Source organism: Lepidochelys kempii, chromosome 1, assembly GCF_965140265.1.
Source record: "Lepidochelys kempii isolate rLepKem1 chromosome 1, rLepKem1.hap2, whole genome shotgun sequence".
In the NCBI taxonomy this organism is placed as follows: Eukaryota; Metazoa; Chordata; order Testudines; family Cheloniidae; genus Lepidochelys; species Lepidochelys kempii.
The window spans coordinates 341,226,026-341,247,669 of NC_133256.1; the positions used below are offsets into that span (position 1 = coordinate 341,226,026).

The 21,644-nt window shown below is 42.7% G+C and overlaps 1 protein-coding gene across 5 annotated transcripts in view; it reads left to right on the top strand.

Moving 5' to 3' along the window:
• PRKCQ (protein kinase C theta) overlaps positions 1–21,644 on the top strand; it is an 89,082-nt gene that overhangs the window by 21,815 nt on the left and 45,623 nt on the right. For 3 of the 5 annotated variants that reach the window (XM_073328833.1, XM_073328835.1, XM_073328834.1), the window contains 7 exons: positions 1,654–1,779; positions 12,401–12,600; positions 15,256–15,316; positions 18,826–18,988; positions 20,014–20,045; positions 20,139–20,224; positions 21,290–21,419. In XM_073328833.1, the coding sequence (XP_073184934.1) occupies positions 1,662–1,779; positions 12,401–12,600; positions 15,256–15,316; positions 18,826–18,988; positions 20,014–20,045; positions 20,139–20,224; positions 21,290–21,419 (790 nt within the window). In that variant the 5' untranslated portion in view covers positions 1,654–1,661. Of the gene's footprint in view, positions 1–1,653; positions 1,780–12,400; positions 12,601–15,255; positions 15,317–18,825; positions 18,989–20,013; positions 20,046–20,138; positions 20,225–21,289; positions 21,420–21,644 lie in introns of those variants that run through there. The other 2 variants (XM_073328836.1, XM_073328837.1) reach the window with 2 other exon arrangements.

A 21,644-nucleotide genomic window follows, 5' to 3' on the forward strand; every position in this document is an offset into this window, starting at 1 on the left:
GTCCTGGATCTGGAAATAATTGATGTTTTTATTAATTACTCTGGATAACTGAGTGGAGAGTGTGCTTATAAAATGTGTAGATGGCATCAAGCTGAGAGGGGTTGCTAGCACTTTGAAGGATAGGATTGAAATTCAAAAAGACCTTGACAAATTGGAGAATTGTTCTGAAATCAACAAAACTAAATTCAGTAAAGACAAGTGTAAAGTACTACATTTAAGGATCAAAATCAAATGCACACTACGAAATGGGGAATAACTGGTTAGTACTACTGAAAAGGATCTGGGGACTTATAGTGGATCACAGATTCAGTCTGAGTCAGCAGTATAATGCAGTTCCAAAAAAGGCTAATATCATTCTCAGATGTATTAACCGGAGCGTTATAGGTAAGACATAGGAGGTAATTGTCCTGTTCTACTTGGCACTGGTGAGGCCACAGCTGTAGTATTGTGTCCAATTCTGGGCACCACACGTTATGAAAGATCTGGACAAATTGGAGAGAATCCAGAGGAGAGCAACAAAAATGATAAAAGATTTAGAAAACCTGACCTATAAGGAAAGGTTAAAAAAAACTGGGCATGTTTAATCTTGAGAAAAGAAGACCAAGGGGGGACTCGATACCAGTCTTTGAATATGGAAGGGGCTGTTACAAAGAGGTCGGTGATCAATTGTTCTCCATGTCCACTGAAAGTAGAAAAAGAAGCAATGACTTGATGTGCAGCAAAGGAGATTGAGGTTAGATATTAGGAAAATCTTTCTAACTATATGGATAATTAAGCATTGGAATAGGTTTCCAAGGGAGGTTGTGAAATCCCCATCGTTGGAGGATTTTTAAGAACAAGTTAGACAAACATATGTCAGGTCTAGGTCTGCTTGGTCCTGCCTCTGTGCAGGGGGTGGATTCGACGACCTCTCGAGGTTCCTTCCAGCCCTACATTTCTGTGAATCTATGATTCCATAAGTGTTCTCCTCCTTGAAAGATCTGGATCCAATGAGCAGAATTTTTGCTTCAAAGGTTGGCCAATAAATAAGTGTCAGATACTCAGTGATGTGGATGCCTGGCATCACTTCTACATTGCACATAAATAGCGCTTCAATTTTTCACAGCGTCATGTTTCACTTGCAGGTTTCCAATAGACTGGTGTTCCCAAAGCTCAGTGTTTCCCCACAAAACGCTCCGTTTTGTGAGCGTGTGACTGCACATAAACTACAGGAGAGGTTATCCCATCAATATGCCTTGGTTTCACTACTGCTGTACTTCCAATGTGTAGTTATATGGGAGCTGGTGTTGGATCGGTGGTACTCTGAAGCCAGCTGAATGCATGTCCAGCAAATGCCTTGGGACCCGTTAAGTCACGCCTTGAAATCAACACATCAGGTTACATTACCTCACTCATGTGTAGCCTCATGGCAGTTTTGTGCTAGTCCAGTATCTTGCCAGGCAGAAGATTGGACTAGAGCAGGGGATTGGTCTAGATGACCTTCCGAGGTCTCTTCCAACCCTAATAGTCTATGATTCTAAGAGGAAATCATAGAGGCCCGGTTCGGATGGATGAGTAGCTGCGAGTTTGCCGGCTACCAGTGATCAAACACTAGTTAAAACAAAGGGAATTTTTCAACTCCCCCAATTATCATTTCTCTGTTCCTCGACACAGGATCTGTCATGTCACCCTTTCTTCGGATTGGCTTATCAAACTATGACAGCGGCCCCTACCTGCCATCGCAAGGGGAGGTGATTAATCCTTATTGTGCGGTGATGGTCAAAGAAGCAGAGGAATCAGGTAAGCATATACATGCTAAGATATACATGTTTCGTGGCTGTTATAGATGTGTGCCTTTCTGCATTGCTACTTGTGCGTAAAACGTGGGCTGAGATCCTTATAAGCATTCGTAGCATCTTTTAATAACAAATTTTAAAAACGATTGTATTCCGTAGAATAATTCCTCTATCATGCACAGCTTGGCTGGGCTCGCTGGGGCCTTCAAGACCATGAAGTGTTTAAAAGGTAGCCTAGAAAAGCCCTCATCTTTACTGTGGGCTCCTGGGTGCTGAGGCTATAGATCCCAGCATGTATTGCTCCAGAATTAGCTGAGCCAAGTCACGTTGTTTCATTTTTATTCAAATTAGGTGCAAATTGCCTCGGTGTCTCTGAGATACAGCAGTATGACTTAAAACGTTCATTACATTTTTAGAGATACAGCCAGGCGCAGCCGTTTCTCTGTTTGAAGAAGCCTGGGAAATCTCTCTCAAACAGGCAGAATTGTTCAAAACTGAATGAACTGTTTACCGTAATCACTGCTCTGGTGTAAGATATATTTTTGAGGGGGGTTTACACTTAGGTGTGGAGAGAAAACACTGGAATAGCCGGTTTTCCAGCTCCAAATGCACGCATTGTTACAGTTTTGAAAGTGGAATGACTTATATAGGCCATAGTCCTGAAACCATTTTCACACATGTCTTCAAGCATGAGAACAGTCCCAATGAGATTACACACATGTGTAAAGTTACTCGCATCCATAAGTATTTGCAAAATCAGGTCATAATTATTGTTCAAGAATTTCTTGTATTTACTGTTGCGTTTGACCATTATTTATTTTAATCATTAGACTAATTGCTGGCCACTACCTACCACGCTGACCATTGTCTCATTATTTCCTTATATTCCCCCATCCACCTGTAGCCATCTGTTGTCACTTGCCTTATACTTAATTGCAAGCTTTTGGAGGTAGGGAATCTTTTTGTGTTCTGTTTGTACAGCACCTAGCACAATGGGATCCTGGTCCATGACATGGGCTGTGAGATGCTACAATAATAAATAATAATAATTCAGGTGACTGTCTTAGAAATCAACCTACCTGAGGAGTCTCTTTTATCACAAGCTCTGCAGGGTGTTACACAGTTAGTAAAAGCAGATTTTTATACTTCTAAAACAATTAATTCGACAGTTCACTGTGGTTTGTTGGTTTTTTTTAAAGAAAATGTGGACTATGTTTGTTTATACAGTGTTAAAATTGACCCTTTCATAATATATTTTAAATGATTTTGGAAAATGTAGGGAAATCAATCCATTTAGGTGGAAAACAATGGATGCCACCAGATCCTTAGGATCTTAAAACTCACCGCCTCGATTGAAAGCAATACTTTCTAGTTCAGCTTTATTCGTAGCCAGGGTGTCTTCTTCTTCAGTGAATCCTTTAAAGGAGCCACAACTCAGACTGAAGCCTCTGTTAGTTCAGAAGGGAATAAAATTAATTGGGGGAATCTTGGTTTATTCCATTAGAGAAGACTCTGAAGTTATGTCCCTTCCTTAACAGATTATTGTTCATTAAGTCCCAACAATGTTCTCAGCTCTGTGCCGGACACAAATAGTGACAGACTGTGATTGAGGGATCCCTTGATGCCAACCGGCAGAGGGGTGCCCAGGGCTTTCCAGGGATTTCCTGGGTCAAATATGTGCATTATTGTTCACCAAAGAGTGGCATGTGAAGTCTCGACTGAGAGCCAGTAGTCCACTGGTCGGCATAATCATTGCAAAATGTATACACAGATAATATTGACAAAGATATATATCCATACTGGAAATTATGTTCTGAAGATCTGGGAGTTAAGGTAGGACACCAGGAGATGACAAACCTTGGACATGTTCCTTTCAGGCAGGCGGTAACAGACTCTCATCTCTGTGTCTGGCCATATTTATATTGTATGTCTTACAACAGTTGCCTATTTTCACACAACCCAGATATCCGTGGGAAAATTGTGAAACCTACAAGAAAGAAAACGTACAGGGAACAAAACAACAGCAGGGTGTGTCCTGATTCTGACTAAAGACAAAGGGCTGCTAGGGATACAAGGAAGCACACAGGATTGTTCACGGAGGAGGCAAGCTGACACCATGTTTGTTGTAGGAAAGTGGGGTCACAGTGGCTGGCAAATGCTGAAAGGACTTGGGGTGAGCATTGCTCTACAAGGCAGGCACGTATCTAGTCAACAAAGTCTAGGTTCTAAAATGCGTCCTACGGTTTTACTTTTCTGTCACCATTTGTTTCCAATACTGCTGTTACTTGACTCTCTCTGCTTTGTTACGTAAACTTACACTTAATTTCACTGCAAACGTATCTAAGTGCTGTGTGTTAAGCGGAGCAGTAATCTGAGGTGGAACTGGTAAACTGAGGCGAATTGTTCCTTTGGATGCAGCGGATCTGAGAACCCTTCGAGCGTCCAATGGAACAGGAGAATGCTCGGAGGGCTCCAGGACCACAGTGTACCTTTCGCTAGGCTGCAGAGTGCCAACAGGGCCTGTGTAGGCCTAGAAGGGAGCACTTGTGTTGCCCGTGGCTGCTGGGGCTGGGGACAGGCACAGACAAGCAGGCACAGACAAGACTTCCTCACACTAAGAGCAGGCACAAGCAGGTGCCTCACAGCCCTGGGTACCCGGGGAAATGTCACACAGACCCTGCCCAGAAGAGCTTGCAATCTAAAAGTAGGCACAGATAAGGCAAAATGCACTTGATGGAAGGTGTTTATTTAATGCAGTTAAGCACTCAGGCCCAGATCCCTAAAGGTATTTAAGCAACTAACTTCCACTGATTTCAATGGGAGTTAGGTTCCTAAATATCTTTGAGGAGCTGGGCTTCAATTCCCATTGAATTTCAGTGGGATTTGGGCACATTACTCCCTTAGGTCCCTTTGAAAATCTCAGTTTGTACATTTCCTATGCAACCTGTCTTCCAAAATGGTAGGGCATCTGTTAGTTGGCTAGTGTCTCAGATCCTTGCTGAAGATATGGGTTTTTAGGAGAGAGATGAAGAAGGAGAAGACGGTGGGGATCTGATGCCCTGTGACCTGGCAGCATGGAAGAAGGAATGAAGCCAGGAGTGGGAGAAGGAAATAAAGGGGCATTGAGGATAGACAGCATCACTGGCAGAGCAAAGGAAGCAAGAGAAGACATGATAAGAGGCAAGATCTGAGATGTAGGAAGGAGTAAAGTTGTGCAGGCCCTTGAAGCATATACATGTTGGAATGGAAAACAAAAAACCACTTAGATTCCCATTTCCTTTGACCTGGTAGATGTCTGAGCCCTGGATATCTTCTGATGCAATTTAGATTCAAATCCCTCCTCAAAGTTTCATGAAGCTGCTGCTGTTGCTGCTCAGTACCTGTGAAGATCAGGTTGTTTTTATTAAGGTGCCCAAATGTGACACCCAAGCATGAAAATATTGGGCTCAGTGAAATGCTCAAGGAGATTCAGTTCATCAGTTGCAAAGTTGGTGATAGACTCTATTAATCCTGGCTCCTAGCCTTATGCTCTGACCATGCTTATATAACCCACACACCTCCTAGGGTGTGGTGTTCTTCCCATCTAGTGGCACCGAGACCACTGAGAGAGAGAGAGATTAATGAGTCTGCTCTACAGACTTAGCTAACAGCCAGCTGGTTTTTAGCTCATGCGGTAGAGGCTCATGCCTTAAGCTCCAGAGATCCCTGGGGTCTGTCTGCGTTACACTACCTCCAAGGCTTTTATGGGGAAAAGATGCTAAATTGCCACTACAGGACAGGGAATGCTCAATGAACTTTTGGCTATTGTTGGCTTCTTTTATAAACTTAAATTATTTAAATGTATTTGTTTTTGTTAGTTGGGTCCAATGATATATCAGGATGGAATGAGCCTGTGATGGAATACACCCCTGTGTTCACACCCTACACGCTATTGTAATAGTCTTTGTACAAGGTATGCCTTGTGAGGTATAATTTGAAAACTCATCACTTGCTGATCAGTAATAGCGTGGTAAAGTGCATATAGCCACATTATATGTAAAGTTATGAATATAAGCTGAAATAATGACTGAAATAGGTTTCCCAGATAAGTCTAGAGAGTGATTAAACCAGTTTCCCAAAGACAAAGAGCAAGCTGATGCCCCAGCCAGGTGTCAACAAGTGACCATTCTTTGGCAAGAAAGGGGACAGGGACAAAGAGATCTGCATCTCAGAGAAAAAACAGCATGGAGTGGCCTTCCTCCAGCAGACTGCCTGTCTCCTGGTTCTCAGCTGGAAATGCTTTTCAAAGAGGTGCTAAAAAACTATAAAAAGGTGGGGCAAACACCCCAAGACATCCCTGTCTCTCCCTGGCATCACACCTAAGAAGACAAAGGAAAACAGCCATTGGGCTTTGGTGGGAGGGATCCTGACCTGAAGAGTTTTAACCTTGCTGGAAGCATGTGGTGAAAAATTTTGCTTGAATCTTATCTAGTTTGTTAAGTTAGGCACTAAAAAGCATGTTATCTTTGTTCTTCTTGTAACCATTTCTGACTCTTATGCCTCATGGCTTGTACTCACTTAAAATCTATCTCTTCGTAGTTAATAAACTTGTTTTATCTAATCCAGCATAGTTAAGTTAAAGTGTCGGGGTAACTCTGTTTCAGGTAATAAGCTGTTGTGTATTATTCTCTTAAAGGAATAACAGACTTCTTATTTTTGGACTGTCCAGGAGAGGGCTGGGCAGTACAAGACATACACTTCAGGGGGAAAATCCGGGACTGGGAGTGTGTTGAGGTCACCCTGCAGTATAACCGATGCTGGTGATGTGAAATTACACAAACACATCTGGGAGTGACCTGCGTGTTGGCTCTGTTTGTGAGCAGTCCAGGTTGGAGGCTACAGCAGCAAGGCATTGCAAGGCACCCAAAGTTATAGGGCAGGGGTGACTCAGCTCCCCACTGGTCTGGATTCCACCCTGGTATGTCACAGAGCCTTAGATTTTAGATCAGGTCCTCTATGCTGGAGCCATTTTGGTAGGAGATTCTGCTTCAGTACTTTGCAACGTGCATTGGTGTCATCTTTCACTGCTGTGCCTGTTGAATGCTGTTTTTTCTGCACTTTGTAATTTTAGGGAAGGTTTTTGGGTTGTTTGTTTTAAACCAAGGAATCGCAGTATTTAACCAAAGGTCATTGCCATTCTTAAACATAAAAGTGGTTGGAAGTGCTGCTGCAGCTCACTACAGAAGAGAAACCTTTCCAGATATCATAGGAGCCTTTGAGGCATAAAAAAATCTGTCATTACAAAGCTGCTCTGGATTTAATGGGCCACCTGGATCCATGCCCTTTTAACACCTGTCTTGATGCCATTTGTCTCATGAGAGATTCTGCACTGTGTTTGAACTTTATATGCAGTCCCACTGATCAAGAGACACTGTCAGCCAAAGAGAAAGCCTTGCACTACAGGAAAGACAGATGCTGTTTCATCTTCCAGGAGCATGGAGGTAAATGAGTCCCTGATATAACTCTATTCACTTCAGTGGAGTTACATCAGAGAGAATTTTGCTCTTATGCATTGGCCAATTCATTTCCATCCCAGTGTTTGTTTATTTTAGCCATATATTTTCCAGGGCACTGAAAACAGATATTTATGTTGCAAATGATTGTGTCTCTTGGATAAATTGATTTCTCTATGTCTGGTGGCTGTGTAGCTGATGCAGTGAGGAAGTCATGGCTCTTCCTGTTAATATTTTTGTTCTCAGTGACATCTGGAAGTTTATGTTGCACTCAGCTGCTTTTCTTTTTGTGCAACTTTTTATCAAAAGATACTGAATGCATATTTATGAGCTTGTGCCTTGAAGCAAGCCTCTGTTATTTGACATAGAGAGCCATAATCATCACTGGCGAAACTCCAACAAAGCCAGGAATTACACCGGGGATGAATTAGGCCCACAGACAATTATCTAAGTATATTAATTGCAAAAATCTACATACATACTGTCAAGGTTCCTTCCCCACTCTGAACGCTAGGGTACAGATGTGGGGACCTGCATGAAAACTTCCTGAGCTTACTTTTACCAGCTTAGGTTAAAACTTCCCCAAGGTACAAACTATTTTACCCTTTGCCCTTGGACTTTCGCTGCCACCACCAAACGTCTAACACTGGTATTATTATTATTAGGAAAGAGTTCGTTTGGAAACATCTTTCCCCCCAGAATCCTCCCAAATCTTACCCCCTTTTTTTCTGGGGAAGGTTTGATAAAAATCCTCACCAATTTGCATAGGTGACCACAGACCCAAACCCTTGGATCTTGAGAACAATGAAAAAAGCATTCAGTTTCTTAAAAGAAGAATTTTAATAGAAGAAAAAGTAAAAAAGAATCCCCTCTGTAAAATCAGGATGGTAAATACCATACAGGGTAATTAGATTCAAAACATAGAGAATCCCTCTAGGCAAAACCTTAAATTACAAAAAGACACAAAAAACAGGAATATCCATTCCATTCAGCACAGCTTATTTTCTCAGCCATTTAAACAAACAGAATCTAACGCATATCTAGTTAGATTACTTACTAAGTTCTAAGACTCCATTCCTGTTCTGTCCCCGGCAAAAGCATCACACAGACAGACCCAGACCCTTTGTTTCTCCCCCTCCCCCAGCTTTGAAAGTATCTTGTCTCCTCACTGGTCATTGTGATCAGGTGCCAGCTAGGTTATCCTAGCTTCTTAACCCTTTACAGGTGAAAGGGTTTTTCCTCTGTCCAGGAGGGATTTTAAAGGTGTTTACCTTCCCTTTATATTTATGACACATACAGTGTTCAAGTGTGAGTAAAATGTGCCCAACCACACACTTACTAAATATGTGATGGTCCTTAATTGCAAAGATGGGCCTGATCTATATCCAAATTCCATTGAACTTCGGGAAAGTCCATGTACAGATTCAAACTTTGGACTGAGTGGTGCAACCTCTACTCATATCGGGAGACCCTTATATAAGAAGTCCAAATTCAGATGAGGAAACACTGTCTTGTTAGTTTTGTGATACAGGTTCTTTTTGCAGAAGCTGTGGCAAGCAGTAAGAAGTTTGTTCTCTGCCTTTATTTCTCTAACATCTTGGTGCAAAATTGTTCCAGGGAACAACACATCAGAGTTTGGGCTGAGATTTCAGGAAGCAGGGTTTGCCAACATACCATTTGTGACCATCTCTATTCAAGGACTGGTGTGTATAGTGTAAATAAGCCAGTGTGAGTAAAGGGTTCACGATCTGGTCCTTACCATATAAAACCTCGACACATACAGGGAGCTGGGCCTGGATCCCAGATCCTTCCCTTCAAAACTGTAGGGGTGGGGATCACTGCTGTGGTGATATGCCAATAGGACAGACCCAGGGAGCTGAGAGGCAGCATTCTAGCAGAGGTCACACTGGGAAGCAGCACCAGGTACAGTAAGAGACATCTCTTCTCTGCCTTTTTCTCCAGTGATCCAGCCGCTGGAAGGGAGGGGAGGGCATGGACTCCTAAGGTGGGGGAGATGAAAAGGAGCAATAAAGGCAGCTTTCTGTTGTCATTGGGTGAGCCGGATAGGGAATGGAGATTAAAAGCTTTCCATGTGCTTCCCGTACTCTGTTCCCTCCCATCTGGTTCTTGCTCCTCCCTTCCAACAGCAGCAGGTGGCAGATGGCTGGTTCTCCCCCAAGCCCCAATCAACAGTAGATCGCAGTCTCCTTCCTTTCCCTCTACCCACCCTTAGAGAAAAGACGGGGTGGGGGGGGTTTGTTTATCCTGGGAGCATGGGCTCCCTTAAAATGCTGCTCCTTCAAGACCTGGTCTGAATGCAGAACTTGCAGTGGTTTACCTTAAATCAGTTTGCAAACTGATTTAGTTAAACTGGTGCAAGTCTGCTTGAAGACACATTTAATTCAATTTAAGAGTGGTTCACTGCCAATTAATTCATTTTTTTAAAACTGGATTAAGAGAAATCAAAATGAACTACTTTTAAACCAAAATAAGAGTTTCAAAACCAAAATTCATACCAATGGCACCAAATTGGTTTATAAAACCACCTTTAGTTAAACTGGTTCCAGTTGGTTGCACACACCCAAGTATTTAAAGTTGACGTGAAAATAATGATGAAGATGATGATGATAATTAATAACAATACCGAGCTCTTACATAGCGCTTTTCATCAGTAGATCTCAAAACACTTTACAAAGGAGGTCAGTATCATTATCCCCATTTCACAGTTGGGGAAACTGAGGCACAGAGCGTTGCAGTGACTTACCCAAGCTCACCTGTCAGATCAGTGGCTAGCTAACCCAGGAATAGAGCCCAGGTCTCCTAAATCCCAGTCCAGTGCTGTGGTTTCCATTGCTTCTGTGTGATATATAAAGAAGTCGTGAAAGTATTTTTATGAATATTGATAAAGCAATTGTAGATTGTCCGAAGTAAGAGGCAATGGAAGTGTAAAGTATTATTGTTATGGAGGGAGTCACCAGAGGGCACCATTACACTCAGCATGCAAGCAGTGTGTATTCTTTGAAGAAATGCTGTATTGTTGTTAGTTTTTTTGACATAGTTTATTTTAAAGGAATCTGTTGCAAACAGCAAGAGAGTTTGTTCTCTGCCTTTTATTTCTCTAACTCCAATCAATACTTGGTGCAGAGTTGCTTTGTGGGAACCAGGTTTTTGGGTAGAGATTTCAGAAACTGGGATTTTTCTTGCATGCCGTTTGTGACTACCTCTGTTCATGGATTCGTGTATATTGTGTAAATAAACCAGTTACAGTAAGGATACACCCCCTCGCTCTGTGTTATTGATTTTTCCTTCAATGGGACACCAACCTGGAGGGTCCTGATGTCTGTTAACGCTCAGCAGAAGGGCGGTATTATTATCCCACAATGCACTTAAACATGTTTTATATTTTTACTTTTCTTATTCCATTAAATTAACATTTTATAAGAGGAAAAGTTAAGGATGGTTATTGTTAAACAGAGCTCACCTTGAGTAAAGAGTCCAAGTTCTTGACGTGGTGTATAAACTGACAGTATAATACTAAGAAAGATGGGTGAGGTTCTTCTCATTTGTATGGTCACAATGGGAATAAAGCTTTCCTCGTGATGGCTTCTCCCAGCTCCTCCAAGTCCGTGTGCGTTTGGGCCCTGGAACTGAAGACAGGCAGCCTTTCTCCTGTCCTCTCAGTCACCCTTCTGCTGGCACCCAGGCAGTGTGGAGGAGGAAACTGTCTGATTCAAATGCGGAGAGCAAAAGCCAGATCTAAGGAAAGGAGTAGATTGGGACAAAGAGTCTGGCGAGACTTGGACTAAAGAGTGGGGGAAATTATGATTGGGACTGGCTGGGCAGTTTTATGGTAGGCTTCAAAGATACCTCACATCCAAGTAAGTTGCGTCTCCTATCATAAGCGCTGACTCCATGGGTGCTCCAGGGATCAAGCCCCCAAGGAAAGAAAAACAGAGAGCTCAGCACCCACCAGCCACAGCTGTTTGGCAGGGCTGCTGATCAGCTGTTCAGCAGCTGGCGAGAGGCGCTTGCGGGAGGGCAGCGAGTGGCAGGCGGGGCGGGCCTCAGGGGAGGGGGTGGAGCGGGGGGCAGGAGGAGGTGGAGCGAGTGCAGGACCTCTGGGGAGGGGGGTGGAGTAGGGGCAGGGCCTCAGGGCACAGAGCAGACATGCCAAACCCATGAAAAAAGTCAGAAATTGCACTTCTTTGTGTCTTAATTGGCTTGTGAGTTGCTTGTTGGCTAGTTTTTGGCTTGTTGGCTAGTTTTTGGCCTGTAGCTTGTTGCTTGTTGTAGCTTGTTGCTTCTTGTTTTTGATCAGCTCCCGGCAAGCAGGGGCAAGGGGGGGCAAGCAGGGGCAAGGGCGGGAGAGAGTCGGGGTGCACTGCGGGCCCACCACAGTCCCAGACTGCACGCCGGGGTATATAGTGACCTAGAGTGTTGGGGTTCTTAGGGATTGGCTTGTTGTGGCCTTGTTTTGAAATGGGATTAGCTTGATTTTTGGCTTATTGTGAAAGTCGGGGTGCTTATTTAGCACGTGAAAGTTGGCAGAGTGGGGATGGAGCACACATCGGGAAAAATAGAAGTCAGCATCTGTGTCTCCTATGTCACCTTTTCCTGCCCCTGTTTTCTTCAGTGTTTCTAGCATTGATGGAGTAATTGTGAGGGAAACGAGTGATTATCCTCCCATAGAAGCCTAGGTTCTCTGACTCCGGTCTCATTTCCTTCACAGAAATGATCTAGCCCCCAGTTTCTTTGTTTGGGTTCAGAGTGAATAACCATGGAATTGCTTTACCTGTTTTGCTTTCATCTTGGAAGACGAAGTTTAGAGGCAGGAATGCTATAATTTTGACCAAGACAAAATGAGGGCCTGATTCATAACTGCATTACTGCAGATTAACACCAGTGTAACTCCACTGATTTTTAATGTACTTGATTCTTATTTACTCTAAGTCACTTTACATCACTGTGGCAGAATAAAGAGGTCTTTAAGTGGGCACAAATTATATTTAAATTTAGTTCAAGGGCCCCTTCTCACCTGCGTGGTAGCCGTGGCATAAATGAGAATCAGGCCCATTGTGTCGCATCCTCTCAGGCGGACATCCCGATATGTCTAAATATCTTTTCTGTTAACAGAGAATGGCCAAGTGTACATCCAAAAGAAGCCCACCATGTACCCACCCTGGAACAGCACGTTCGACGCCCATATCAACAAGGGTAGGGTCATGCACATTGTTGTGAAGGACAAAAGCGCGGAGATGGTTTCAGAAACCACAGTTGAACTCAACGTACTGGCCGACAGGTGCAAGAAGACCAATGGGAAGACAGAAATATGGGTAAGCGCTTTGGGGTGTTAACACCACTGATGGCTTGTTAGAGATAACTGTTATGGAATAAGGGGAGGTGCTATGTTCATACCAGATTGCAAATGTAACTGATATGCCAACAAAAATTGTCTGCCCATCCAAGGAACACATGTGGCATAATCTCGTGCATTGCTTGATGGAAAGCAGTCCATGAATATCAAAAAGAGCAACATAATGCTTTTATATTAACTGTCACTGCTATATTAAAACATATAGCTTATATTAGCAAGCATTCTGGTTCCTCTGAGTCACGCAGACATAATAGCTTTGCTTAGATAATCCTTTGGGGGAAGATAGTAATATGAGTGACTACATATGAATTATCTTATGTGCCCGAGAGAAATGCTCTTAAAATGTAATCTGTCTAATATCAGTGGACTGATTCACTGCTGCATCATTTCAGTGTTATATCACTGTGACTCCATTAAATATCAGTGGTATAAATCTGAAGTATGGTAGTGATGAAACAAGCTCAAAGTATTAATTACATGGCATGATAATCCCAGCAGGCAGGCTGCAGGTAATGCTGTTTAGCAAATAGTATTTTTGTGATCGCTGTGCTCTTAATAAGGACAGGGGAGGGTGCTCAACCCCTGCTCTGCCCCACCCACACTCCACCCCTCCCCCAAGGCCCTACCCCTGCCCTGTCCCTTCCTGCCTTGTTCCGCCCCCTCCTCCAAGTGCGCCCCGCCCTCACTCTGCCTTTTCATGCCCCCCACTCCTTCTCCTCCCCCACTGCTACTCCTGCCCGCTGCTGAACAGCTGATCCTTGGAGCGTGGGGGCGGAGAGGGAGGAGCTGATTGGCAGGCCCATTGGTGGGTGAGAGGCACTGGGGAGGGGGGAGAAGCTGACTGGCGGGACCCGCCGGTGGGTGCTGAGCACCCACGGAGTCAGCGCCTATGCTAACTTGTAAGATTTACCCATAGGGTAAAATTTTCAAAAACACCTCATTTCTATTTTAAAAACAGTTTGGGTACTTCAGAAAGTACGGGTTCATAGAGCCTAAGAGTATGTCTGCACAGCAAAGAAAACCCTGCAGCTGGCCCACGGCAGCCAACTCGGGCTCGTGGGGTTCAGACAGTGAGGCTGATTCATTGCTGTGTAGACTTCCAAGCTCCGGCTAGCGCCTGAGCTCCTAGACATTTACACAGCAATGAAACAGCCCCACAACCCAAGCCCCACGAGCCTGAGTCAGCTGGCACGGACAGCTGTGGGTATCTAGTTGCTATGAAGACATACCCAAAGTCCCATTAGGCTTCATAGGGCCAGATACAAAGGCATTTAGGGGCCTAAGGATGCAGATAGGCACCCAGTGGGATTTGCAAAAGTGCCTAAGAAGTGAAGCTGGGCAAAATTTTTCAGCCAAAGCTCTTTTTGGCTGAAAAATGCAGATTTGCGTCAACCAAAACATTTTGGGAATTTCTGTTGAATTCACCAAATTGTTCTGGCTGAAAAAAACCCAAAACATCCCCCCACCCCCAAATTTAAACACTTTGTTTGGACATTTTCTAATTGAAATATTTCAATTTTTTATTCAAAATGACTTTTCGTTTCGAATTCCATCTCGGTTGTTGTTTTTTTTTAAGTAAAAAGCCTTCAAAAACAAAATGAAACATTTCATGTGGAGTGGAATCAAACTTTCCTTGAGGTTTTTTTATTTTTTCTAATTGCTGAAAAATTTCATTTTGGGTCAACCTGAAACAATTTTTCTTAAAAAATGTTTTGATTCAGCCAGGAAACCAAAAATATCAATAGGCACCTAACTCCATTGAAGCCTATGGGAGTTAGGCACTTACAGCCACATTTGCAAAAGTGCTTAGCACTCAGCAGCTGCCACTGGGAATGATATGTTCTCTTGATGGAAGCTGGTGGATACCGAGCATCTTTGGAAAATCTGAGCGTTATTTATTATTTTATCCATACTTCATATATGTTCTAGCATGCTGTTCCCAAGCGTCTGGTGAGAAACAACATAGTCCTTATAACCATATAGATTTCATAGATACTAAGGTCAGAAGGGACCATTATGATCATCTAGTCCTACCTCCTGCACAACGCAGGCCACCGAATCTCACCCACCCACTCCTGCAATAAACCTCTCACCGATGTCTGAGCTCTTGAAGTCCTCAAATCATGGTTTAAAGACTTCAAGGAGCAGAGAATGCTCCAGCAAGTGACCCATGCTGCAGAGGAAGGCAAAAACCCCCCAGGGCCTCTTCCAATCTGCTCTGGAGGAAAATTCCTTCTCGACCCCAAATATGGCAATCAGCTGAACCCTGAGCATGTGGGCAAGATTCACCAGCCAGATACCCAGGAAAGAATTCTCTGTAGTAACTCAGATCCCACCCCATCTAACATCCCATCCCATCATATTGTCCATCGCTTCTCCCAGAGCTCTTCTATACACTTTGTTCTCCAGTGGTTACTGTGTCTAATAATGAACGAACCAAAACCGAGTAGTTATTGCCATTTATTGAATGTGGGGAAATTAATTTTTTTCTTGCCTGCTGAGATTATTGTTAGACTCTAGCTTTGAGTTCGCTCAGGCATCTGAAGTGATTGCCGTTAAGTAGAATTGCTGTCTAACATCTACACTTATTTTTCTTTCTTCTTGTCTCAACCAGCTAGAATTGAAACCTCAAGGGAGAATGCTAATGAATGCAAGATACTTCCTGGAAATGAGCGGCAAGTGACACTATTTATTGATTAATTGATTTGATTTCTGGTTATGTGAGACAGACAAGTCATCTTCAGATAAACACCTAGCATTTAAAATAATGCTCACTTCTATACTGATGATTCACCTATAGACTTGTACTGAGATTATTGCAATGGGTTGAATGCGGCTTCACTATGAAGAGCACTTCATATTGCATTGCGGGGTTCCACGTTGGCTGTCCCTCAGTTATTTGCATTCAAATTTGCTAGCTTTACCCGTAAAAAAGTGGATTCTCCCGTAACTGCCAGCCCTACACATGCATTCCTTTAAGCCAACCCAGAAGAAAAAAGGACCTAATTCCAGATCCAGCTCCCATCCAGGATAGTGGAAAGACTCCCGTTGATTTCAAAGGTTTGGACCGGCCCTATATAGAGCTCCTAGCTGAAAAATTTATACATTAAGAATATATTGGTTTGGAACAATCTCAACATAAAGGGATGGCAAAGTGCATAAATGGCCATGTAAAACACATTTTCATCTTTTGACCTTGACAAAACTCCCATTGACTTTGATGAGTGCAGGATGGAGGACTAGATGGGGAGGTAACAACCTGAACTTAGAAAGATCTTCCAATAAGACAATGAAAATAATTCATTAGGAAGCATGTGCACATTGGTACTTTTCCTCATCAACTCCTACCTCTGATGAGTACTAAGGCTTCTGCTGCCAAGCTGTATCAGGTCAGCATTGAAACAGAAGTCTTAACCCATCACAGGGGCTAACCTTTAGGGAAGTTAGGTGTCCAGTACATCTCTGTATTGCACATAGCAATGTCAGAATCAATACTTCAGCGCAGGCTACTTCCTACAGAATACTTAGGTGAATTGTTGTACAATCCACTTGGTGGATATTATTATATTATTTAGCAAGGGTTGGGTTTTATTCCTCTGCAAAGCTTGCAGAATCACACTAATTGTGAATATTTTCATGAATACAGCATATAGTAAATCAGTACTGGCCTGGTAGAATGACAAGGCATATGCAAAAAGAATCTCTATATATAATTCTAACCACTTTTTTCAGGGCACAATTCTGTGTAAATTGAAAATCTTACACCTGAGCACTCATGTCAAGAGTTGAAAGGTCTATATTTTTGAAAACAGCTTCATGAATATTTACCCCATGGCCCTGATCTAACTCCCATAGTTGGATCAAGCCCTAAATTACAGATTGTAATTTGAATGGTAAAGCAACTGCATCTGAAAGAGCACCAGGTGGATTTTAAAAAAACATGCCTCAAAAATACTTCCTCTTGTTTATGCCTTTATACCTTGCATCACTTAGTAGATCAAGGTACCATCAGTGAGGTCAACAACATCCCAAAGAGATACTTGTGACTGTTTTTCGGTCACATTCTCTCCTTTACATCTAATCCAATGCCAGCACTTCCATACTGTGCTGTAACCTCATGATGGGGCATTAGTTCAGTTCTGACTAGAGGGACGTGCACAACGTAGTGAACCACACAAACCACTTCCTTCAAAACCTAGGGTTTCCTTGGAAATCTCCCACCCAAATACTAACCAGACCCAGCCCGGCTTCGTTTGTGAAAACCAACAAGAGACGACAAGAGCTTGTCTGTATTAACACATTCTGCTTCTGTGGGTTATAGAGAAAGGGTTCAATGCCTTTTTTTTACTTTAAAGAAAATTATTTGCTGGAAACAATACATTAAATAATTCCTATGCTCTGCATATTATGAATTAGCATTAGCAACAATTCACTGGTTCCTGTTGTCTTGTAATTCAGCATGTTAAGCCAATTCCAACCTTTGGAAACACATATTTAGAAGCATGGAGCTGTAGTTTTGGGGAGATTATCATTTAATGTTGCTTGCCACAGAATTAAATAGACTTTTTCTAATAATAAATAGCATCACCCAAGATTCTAGAATTTAAATGTAAACATATATGGAAAACAAATACACTGTATTTAAAATATGGGTAGAGGTGGGAGGAAAGTTAGATAGGAGGGCTCAAGGCATTGGCTATAGGATCGAGAATTTTCTCCCTTAAGTCATCAGCTCAGCACTAGTTCAAGTCAGTAGAAACCGAAATTCAGGGGTCCCAGGTGAAATAAGTGGATGGTCTCAGCCAATTTCCTAGTGGACAGTTCTACCAGCACAATTGACCTCATTATCACCAATAGCTAGCAAGACTGAACATTGATGGAACAGACATGGAAAATGAACTATTTTCTTGCCTGTAGATGTACTCTACCAGCTATTCTAATCAGGGCTGAGTTACACTGGGGATACAACATGAAGGATACCTACACTGTCATTGTAGCAAACAGCTCAATCCACTTTATCATTAGAGTTGGTCGGAAAAATTCCCGTGTAACAGTATTTTGTCAGAATTTGCCAATTCATCAAAAATAAAATGTTTCACAGAGATGGTTCAATTTCACCAAAGTTCCAATGGAACCCTGGCAGTGTTTTCTGCCCGCTCACCCACCTGGTTCCTTGGCAGCCTGTCTGATGGGCTGCTGGGGACCTCAGGGCTTCCATGGTCCATGGCTCCAGGGAAGTACGCTAGGCGGACTGCTTCAGAGTCAGAGACTCCAGAGATTCAGGGTCCACCTGGTGGGCTACTGGGGACCCGAGAGTTTCCAGAGTGCACAACTTTCAGACAGCCCACCAGCAGTCTGCCCCAGAGCTGGGGATCTTTTCCTTTTTCAATGAGAATTTTGAAATTTGGGGGTTTCGTTCCCAATTGGAACAAAATATAAAAATCCTCCATGAAACAGAATGACCTTTTCCCACCCAGCTTGGATTATCATTGTGAATTTTGCCAGCTGTTTCCCCTGCTTTTACCTCTCCTAGATCATGCCCACCATCATACGTTCATGTTGTAAATGCTGAACGGATCTTCTACCAGTAGTTTCAGAACAGCAAATTGGTATTTAAACTGATTGACTGCTTATTTGGAGGACTTTCCCTTTCTGCTTTAAAGTGGTAGAATGAAAGCCATCATGAAACAGACAAGGGCACTCTGCCTGCTTCATATCTAACCAGAGGAGTCATGTGTAATTTCTTATAAGCTTTATACTAAATATATATGTTAGGTGAGTTTGGTCTACATTAGTTGCTTCCATCAGCATAGTTACAGAGGGGAGGCTAGATCATAGTTCTGGGACTTAGGACTCCTGGATTCTATTGTCAACTATACAGCCTCTGTCTTTATGCATGTCATTTAACTTCTCTATGTCCCAGTTCCCCATCCGTCAAATGAGTGTAATACCTGTCTCACCAGGGCGGTGTGTGGCTTCATTTATTAATGCTTGTAAAGCAGTCTGAGATTCTCCAGTAAAAGACAGCTCAGAACACAGAGGATAAGTATAGTAACTACCGTGAGTGTATACACACACTGTAGTTATACTGTACTTACACTGTATATACTTATACTGTATATATCTACACACATACACAATAACTGAATTTCGTAATGAACTCTTACATCTCCTTTCTTCCCAGATGCTAAAGAGCTGATCGACTGTGAGACAGAGGGGTTTTTCTCCCTGCATCAGCGCCGGGGAGCTATCAAGCAAGCCAAAATTCACAACGTCAAATGTCACGAGTTCACTGCTACCTTTTTCCCACAACCCACGTTCTGCTCTGTCTGCCATGAGTTCGTCTGGTACGTACAATGATTCAGAGCTTCCTCCACCTTTCATTCTGAAACTCATTGTCCGCCGTGTTAACCAGCTGCCATTCCATAAGCACTCTGTGGCTACGAACGAATGAGAGTTGGTGCAAGTGAGGTGCTTTCGAGTCTTCCCTGGATCACAACCCAGTGCAATTCAGCATGTACATGTGTATGCAGATGTCCCCGGGCACTTCTGTTATATACTTGACATTAATCATCATCTCAGGAGGATCCATTCCTCCAAACCTCAGTGAAGAAACATTATTATTGCTCACCATTAAGAGGCCTGACCCCACAACTCTCACTCACATACTTGACTCCAATGGGCCTTTTCAGTGAGCGTTTGTCTGAGCAGGGCCCAGTCCAGCAAAGAAAGTCAGTTGAAGTCAGTCAGGCACAAATCCCCAAAGGTATTTAGCCTCTCATCTTCCTTTGAAATCAATGGGAGTTAGGTGCCTAAATACCTCTGAAGATCTGGGCCTGAGAATCTTTCCGTTGACTTTAATGGGAGTGTGATCAGGTCGTTAGGACTGGAAACTGAGAAAAGGCCTCAGGATTTGGGCATTGGAACTGTTTGAAGGAGTAAAGACTCCTCGTGTGAGTAAGTGTCACGGTATCAGGCCCTTTATCTGTTAACATGTAGGGGTTACATGTTTCATTCCCGGGATATGACACACCCAGTTGTCATGATTCTAATTGCATTTGTACCAGTATGAACATTTACTCCTATCTTTTACTGTTTCTGCAGTGACTAAAATACACATAGGTTTCTAATAAACAGGTTGCCATTAACTGATGCAAAATTAAAAGTCGTAAAGTGCACAAAACCTGCTCTGAGGGCCGCAAGCAGTCATTCTAACTACTAGCTGAAGTGAATAAAGATACTTAAGCTAGATAAGCCCTACAGGAGCTAATAAAAATCAATGTGGTCTTCTTCAATTTCCATTGCATAAATACTGCTGCTTTATGGGGGCTCTCTGAAAATTCAAAATTAACCAGCTTTGTGTTTATTCCAGGGGTCTTAACAAACAAGGCTACCAGTGCAGGCGTAAGAAGCTTTATTATATTACTATCATTATTTATTCAGTCATTTTTTTAGATGGCATTTTTTCCTAATATTGTGACTTATCTGTTCTTTCAGAATGCAATGCTGCCATTCATAAGAAGTGTATTGATAAAGTAATAGCTAAGTGCACAGGATCAGCAATCAATAGCAGAGAAACAATGGTATGTGTCACATTTCGGCATAGGGATTTCATTCTGATCTTTCTTATACTGATGTAAGCCAGGAGTAACTCCAGTGAAGTCACTGAAGTTACTGGTGTAGAATGGGTGTAATGGATCAGATTTGTGTCCTTTGCTTGCACCTTCCTGATCGGTCACACAATCTCTTATTTGTGATGCACTCAAATTTAATAACTGATTTTGCAATATTTAAATCAAGACTGGATGTCTTCCTAAAAAAAATGCTATACCGCAGATAGATGTTATGGGCACGAGGGAGATATTATGAAGTTTGTTGGCCTTTATTATGCAGGAGGTCAGCCTCAATGATCATAATGGTCCCATCTGGCCTTAAAATTGAGGAATTTACCATTTCAAGAGTGTATATATTATATTATCCAAACTTTGCAGACTGTTAATGGGAGATCTGTATATTGACAAGTTCCCCTTTATTATGCCTTTATCTTGCTTTTTCACATCATTGTTCCAGGGAGCATTTCCCTAATCTATGCAGAAATGAGAGTAAGCTGCCATTTCCGCATTGATATTAAGACTACAATTTTCTTAATTAATTTCATCACACAGCTCCTATTTATACCCATGTAGCATTTCCCTTCATCAATTCTGATCCCTCCATGGTGTTTACACCCTTCAAACACTTTAGGCTGTTATTCTCAAAGCTAACTAGTGGGTTTAGCCACACAATTCCCATTGACAAAGATGGGAGCTTTGTGGCAAAATCCATTAGTTGGCTTTGTAACTCTGTAGACAATTTCCTTTTTTTGGTCAATCCCAATAACAAAGATACAGTACTGGCATGTATGTCACTTTTTTCCCTACCCTGTTTTCTATGTACAATATATTGCTTATTCCCAAGGATTTTTTTTTCCCGGGCATAGTAAAAACCCTGCCAACTAATAATAAGGCTGTCAAAGACCACAGTGATGGGCAGCAGCATAATCCCCCTAAAACAGATAGAATAATATGGATGATGAGTACTTTTCTTTTTTTAATTCAGCACTGATGCAGAGTGGATAGTGTTTGCACTGCTGACTTTTTTCCTTGCAGTTCCACAAGGAGAGGTTTAAGATAGATATGCCGCACCGGTTTAAGGTCTACAACTATAAGAGCCCGACATTCTGTGAGCACTGTGGCACGCTTCTTTGGGGCCTGGCGAGGCAAGGGTTAAAGTGTGATGGTGAGTCCTGCTGCTCTGCAAATGTAGATGGAATGAATGGGCCTTTACAAGGCTGCTCTCCTGAGGAGCTGCAGTCTAAGGGCCAAATCCTGTTTACATTAAGCATGCAAATAGCTCCTTAGTCGTTGGGGGCATGGGGACATGCTGAGGGCAGAGCCCGAGGATCGCCCCCACACACACACACACGCACACACACAGCAGGATCATTTTGGGGGCTGCACAAGG